Below are 6,411 nucleotides of genomic sequence, written 5' to 3'. Positions count from 1 at the left end.
AGTTGGTACCTCTAACTGACGCCCGGGCGCATCTCCTCGTTTGTGCACCGTCATCGTGTTCGAACGGCACAATCGCTGTCCTCCGCTCTCCCGCGCTCGCCGCCCCGCCTTGACCGCCGTCCCCGTCGTCAACCATCGGCGTATCTCGGCAACGCGTCCGACACGAACGATAGCGTCGTTTATGCTTACCAGCAAACGTAGCCGCGTGCAATATCTGTTTGGCACACGATAACATTGAAATCCAAAAGCGTTTCGGTCCACCTTTGGACCGTATTCTCGTTAGCCAAGAGCTAAGCTCCGGCAATAGCTAAGCATTTTTGCAGCACATGCATGATTCATGGGCCGTCAAACGTTTCGATGAATACGATTAATAACAACACAATATCATTATTCGAGGTTTAATTCGAAAACCCGTTTTAATTTATCGGTGTGTTTTATAGTCACCGTAACAACTGCCAAAAAATTGATTATCGACACAATCTTTAAACATCCGTTGCTATATCGTTTGATCGTTGACATTACGGTTGTGGTCGATCACTTACTATGTAAGTACCATATGTAAATGTTATAATCATCAGGTATATGAGTGTTAAAACAATTTATATTACTAGGAACATGGAATCATCTGAGATTTGGTCGTTGAAAACCATAAGCCTTAAAGCAATTTATACAAGCCTTGAAAAGATATTGTTTCAAAAAAATAAACAAAAACAAGATTCTTCAAAACTATTGAAACGGTAAGTTATAATATTAACTTAAAAATAACTTGACCATAGTAAACCTATCAACTCAAGTACAAAGTACAGCCATGGTTGTTAAGTAATGTGTTATCAAAAGAAAAGAATACATTTACAATCTTGAATATCTGGTTGATGTTTAATTAGGGGATTCACAAATAAAGCATAACAGGGATAATTTAAACAATATTAATTTTAAGTAATAGTATGAGTGACTATGGAAATGTAATAATATTTAAAATGAATACACTTGTATACATTATAAATAAATGTTATGTAAAATTTATTGAAACGTTTATTTAGACATGTTTAAACAAAAATCATGTTTTCTTGTTTCTTATTTTATTCATCAATAATATTAATGACTATTATATCTCAACTCTGTGAATATTAATATTAAAATTAACTTCAGTATTATTAAGTCTAATTCAATTTTATTCTTATATACATATTTTATATCTCTATTATATTTTTTGTATATTTATGAAGTATTAAAATATATAATTGTACTATTGTATAAATATTTATTTCATTGAATAGGGAAATATAATAATAATAGTAAACATTAAAATTAAAAGCTATATAATTTGAAGTTTTTGATTCAAACATTTTAAAATACCTATAAACTTATGTTGATTTTATGTCAAAATTGTTATGTTTCAGAAACCTTGAAAAAAAAATTAATAAAAGAAGACAATTGGAAAATGTTGATCATGTTGATTTGATGAATACATACAAAAAAGTAATTAGTTTTGGAATTTAAATTTAGCAGACTAATTGGTCTAGTAAATTAGTATTTAATAGTATTTTACACATATATTAACTAGTATTTAATAGTTAATAGGTTTAAAATATTATATAGAGTAGAACAACTAGATATTATTTTAGTTAGTGGGATATATTTTTTGTTTAGAAATAGAACACCTTCATTCTTTGGTAAATTATTATTTCAATAGATTAGGTTTTATAAACCCATATAAATTATTGTAATAATATAATTTGTAAATATAAGAAATAATGCCAATAAGAGCCACTGATTTTAGTATCTTGATCATTTGAGTAGAATAAATAAATATTTATTTTATTTAAAATCACAAACAATCCAAGCCATGTCCTTAAAATGTTTTAACTTTTTTGTTTAAATGTGTTTAATACGTTCCAATGTTGGTAGTATATGTATACAAAATATTTTATACATTACTCATATAATAACCCATAGATAAAACAACTAAAACATATAATTTATTTTGTTTTTGAATTTCACTCTTAAAAAATAAATATTTTTATTAAATTTTTATTTCAGATATAATGTTAGTTTTTAATTTTTATATTTAGTAAAAATATATTAGGTAATTAAAAATTATGTATGTTCTATAAATTATAAAAAAATATTTTTGTTTGCAATTTTCTTTTCTTATTATTTTAAATAAGTACTTATTTAAATAAAAAATAATAAAACATTGATACAGATACAGAATATATATTATTATATTCATATTCTAAATCAAAATGTATATATTGCCAAAAATATTAAAAGTATTATAAATATCACAAGTACAATGAATTTACTATAAATTAGTTTGTAATAAAATAAAGGTAATAATTAACAGTAAATTAAATTAATAGAACCATAATTGTTTATTTATAATTTTTATTTTTTTTTTATTATTGCTAGATTAAATTATAAATATATTTTTGTTTTTAAAGTATTTTTATTTTTATGTGATATAAAACGTAAATAATTAAATAAATCCTAGTAAATTATTTATTTAACTGATTTATATTATATGAATTAATGATTAATATCATTGAAATTTAAATATAAAATATTATTAAATAAAGAATTCATATGTTAAATTATTTTTTTATAACTTTTACTGATTTTTTTTTTTTTTTTTTTAATGGAGTGATGGTAAATTGTATGGTAAATTTATCAACTTTGATGCATCTTTTTCTCTGTAAAATATTGCATAATCGTTTAAGTCAAAAATATAGCCAAATTAATTGAATAACTATTTTAAATTATTATGTTAATACAATTTAAATTAATACATATTTTATTAAATAAATATTTGTTAGTAAGTATAATGCCCAAGACTCCAAGATATATAAGATAATTTTTGTAAAAATTCTAGTAAATGAAAAGAAAAATATTTATTAGAATTATAAGCACAAATTTTTATAATATAGAGTATTTTAAAAAGAACGCAGTATTTAAATCTGCTATAAATTAAATTTATTTCTTTTAAAAAACCATAACAAATATATCATTCTCTTCAGGAGAAGTTTGAGGTGTAATAATAAAAATAAACTTAGAATATTGTAGCATAATTTTATAGTCTTTTTCGCCCTCGTCTTTCTCTCATTTACTTGAGGTCAGCCACCTTTATCCTAGGGGAGGCGGTATTTTCAGTATACCAGTAATTACCGGTATTTGTTAAATACCGGTATTCGGTATTTATAACAAATCTAATAAAAATAATTATTTTTAGCACTTCTATTGGATATTTTTTTATGGTATTATTCTATTATTGTATTAATAGCTTATCGGTATTTATTGATTGATTATTTTTCGATGGTCAAATATCAGTGTGCTGGTATACTGCTAAATAATACTTATGTATACCTGGAACTAGTGTACCTTGTGAAAGGCTTTTCAGTACAGGTAGGAATATATGCACAGATAACCGTGCATCACTATCTCCAGATCACGCAGAGCAGTTGATATTTCTATCAAAAAACTCTCACATTTTTAAACTTTAATATCAATGAAAAAATTATTAAATTTTATAAGCTAAAATGTTAAAAAATATTCATATAAATATTATGTATTATGTAAAGGTATATATTTATGTTTTTTTAGATAACTATGTTACATTTTTAAATCTTAAAAGTTAAAATATTGAAGTTGCCTACACAATAAATATACGTGTAAAAGTAAATAAATGCATGTTTTATAGATAACTATTAACTATTTTACCATGTTACATCTTACAATTTTAAATATTGTAATCGAACTATACAGTATATATATAAGTACTATATATAGAATAAATTAATAATATTACAAATCATAGAAATAAATTAAATAATGATCAAATCTATAGCATACGTTTATGTAATTTAGGTTAGTCATGTTTCAGTGCTACGGTAACTACCACAAATATCGGTTGTACGATAATAACCACAAATACGGTAATACCAATAATACCGAAAATACGGGTACAAAAAAAATACCGAAAGCCGATATCAACATTTCAAATACCGCTAACCCTACTTTATCCTAAACCTCCACTCGTTTCAATTAGCATAATTTCTTAAGTATTTATTTGAAAAAAATTAATACATTTATAATTTATTTTATGTCACATTTTCTCAGATGTTAGATCAGCCACTGTATTTAATACTTCTTAGAGAATTAGAATGTATTATTTTTGAGTTATTTATTTAATATTAGTTTTTACACAAGATCTGGAAAATTAAATTAATTAAAAAAAATATATAAATAAATAATTGTATACAATTTTTAAGTAACTACCTATTATAAATATTAGGCTCAATTTAAATTTAATAATTATTACTTATACTTGATAACATAAATATAATTAACTATTATAACTACAGAAAAACAAAGAAATCGATTTCAATCAAACAGAAGGAAAAAATATATTGCCTTTAATGAATCCAGAACTAATGTTTGAAGTGCCTGAAGACATTGATAACTGGATAGCAGTGCTTTGTCCAGATGGAATACGGTGTTACGTTGTTGCTAAAAATGTACTATATTAGTTAACTTAGAAAACAAACTAAACAACACATTTTTAAATGTTAAAACATTTTTTCAGAACAAAACTAAAGCTATTGCTACATCTGGAAAAACAATTAATTGTTTCCAATCATTATTTCCTTATGGACAATGCTTACAAGATAATCGTATTCGATCACGTCGTATACAAACGGTTTTAGACTGTGTATATAGTGCTCAATTAAGAAAATTTTATGTTTTGGACGTTCTTGAATGGCTAGATATGCCATGCACATATTATGATGTATGTATTTACTATATATTATAGATATTTACAACTAATAATATTAAATTAAATTTTGATTGCAGGCCGATTTTAGATTTTCTTTCGTTGAAAGTAGACTTAATCTAATACAGGGAATCAATAAAGTATCAGAAAAAAATTATTTTCCGTTTGAAGTATGTAATATCGGTACAATAAAATAAGTAACTATTATGTAATTATAACATTTTATTTTAGATGGCTCCAAGAATGGTTACTAGTGATTTTTACCAGTACATTTTAGACAATGGTAAATTTTTTCCTGAAAATGTGAATTTGGACCGCATTTACTTTTATAATCCTGAAAGCTATTACATTAGCAATACACCTACAGCACTTTGGCTAAAACCATTCATGATAACTGATGTCTTGCAAAAACCAATCAATGATCAGATAGAACTACAAAGACCATTAAATTATGTTGACATCTTTGAGTATGATAAAAATTTGAAAACAAACAAAAAAGAGAAGAGTTCATCTGACTCTAAGAAATGAAAATAAATTACCTAGTTGAGGTTAGTAAAATCTTAAATGTATTCTGTATAAAGTATTTTTATTAATTTTATTAGTCTTACATTACAGGTTAACTATAAAATATATCTGACTAATAAAATAATTAAAAAACATAATGTTTTCTTTTTTTTTTTTTAACAGGTTAAATCAGTTACAGATCATGTCTTCTAACTATGAGAAAGGAATCAAATATTTTTGTTCAGTTATTAATTAGTTTTCATCATAATATGTGCCATATAATATTAATTTTATATTAAGTAATAATATTAATTTAATATTAAATATTAATATTAATTATAATAATATAATATTATAATATTAATTAATACTTAAAATATAATATATAATGAACTATGATTAGTAATATAAATTGTGATTATAATTTACACCTATCCAAAAAGTTGGTATTAAGGCCATAGCCAGCAAATTCTTTTTTATCATATAAATGTGTGTGTATGGGTGGGAGGAGTAGAGTATAAATATAATTTTTGACTAGCAAATTTATAATTTCCAAAATTCAAATATAATTGGCATTTAAAATTATTTAATTTTATTTTATGAAAACATTTTGGGTAGGTATAATACACACGAATTATTCACCCATGATTTTGAAATTGTTAAATTCTTATTTAAAATTGTGTGTTTAGTTCTTAATAAAATCTTCTAATGTTCAAATTCTAGATTAAGTTTAAAAATAAATTATTTAAAGGAGATTGGAGGACTACAAAGGTTTTATCAGTTTGAAATAATTATAATATTTTTACCATGACTTAACTTCATATTTTTAGCTGAATCTGATTTTATATAATTAAGTAAATTAATAATATTTTTAATGTTTTTTTTTTTTTAAATTAATATCAACACGTAAAATAAGTAGCTACAGAAAAAATATGAAGCAAATTATGTAGATTTTAAACATAATTTAAATAAACCGCTTATATACTATAAATTATAATTCAATTAATTATATAATAATAGTTAATGGACCAACAAGTCAAGGAAGAAGAAGAAAAATAATAATAACTATAAAGCAATTATTTTTGATACAATTTTTTATATTTAAATTACATGTAAAAGAAACTATATTTTAAGAT

General features: G+C 23.6%; 1 protein-coding gene across 1 annotated transcript; it reads left to right on the top strand.

Moving 5' to 3' along the window:
• Positions 1 to 5,546, top strand: LOC112691634 (snurportin-1-like). Its single transcript, XM_025565970.1, has 8 exons — positions 1 to 545; positions 612 to 737; positions 1,401 to 1,479; positions 4,362 to 4,514; positions 4,583 to 4,786; positions 4,852 to 4,941; positions 5,003 to 5,319; positions 5,459 to 5,546. Coding segments are annotated over exons 1-7 (951 nt in total). The 5' UTR covers positions 1 to 543; the 3' UTR covers positions 5,300 to 5,319; positions 5,459 to 5,546.
• Positions 5,547 to 6,411: the final 865 nt, after the last annotated feature.

Source organism: Sipha flava, unplaced genomic scaffold (assembly GCF_003268045.1).
Source record: "Sipha flava isolate LNK unplaced genomic scaffold, YSA_version1 65_pilon_pilon, whole genome shotgun sequence".
Classification (NCBI taxonomy): Eukaryota; Metazoa; Arthropoda; class Insecta; order Hemiptera; family Aphididae; genus Sipha; species Sipha flava.
The sequence above is the reverse complement of the archived record's forward strand: the minus strand, read 5'-3'. Positions and strand labels throughout refer to the sequence as shown.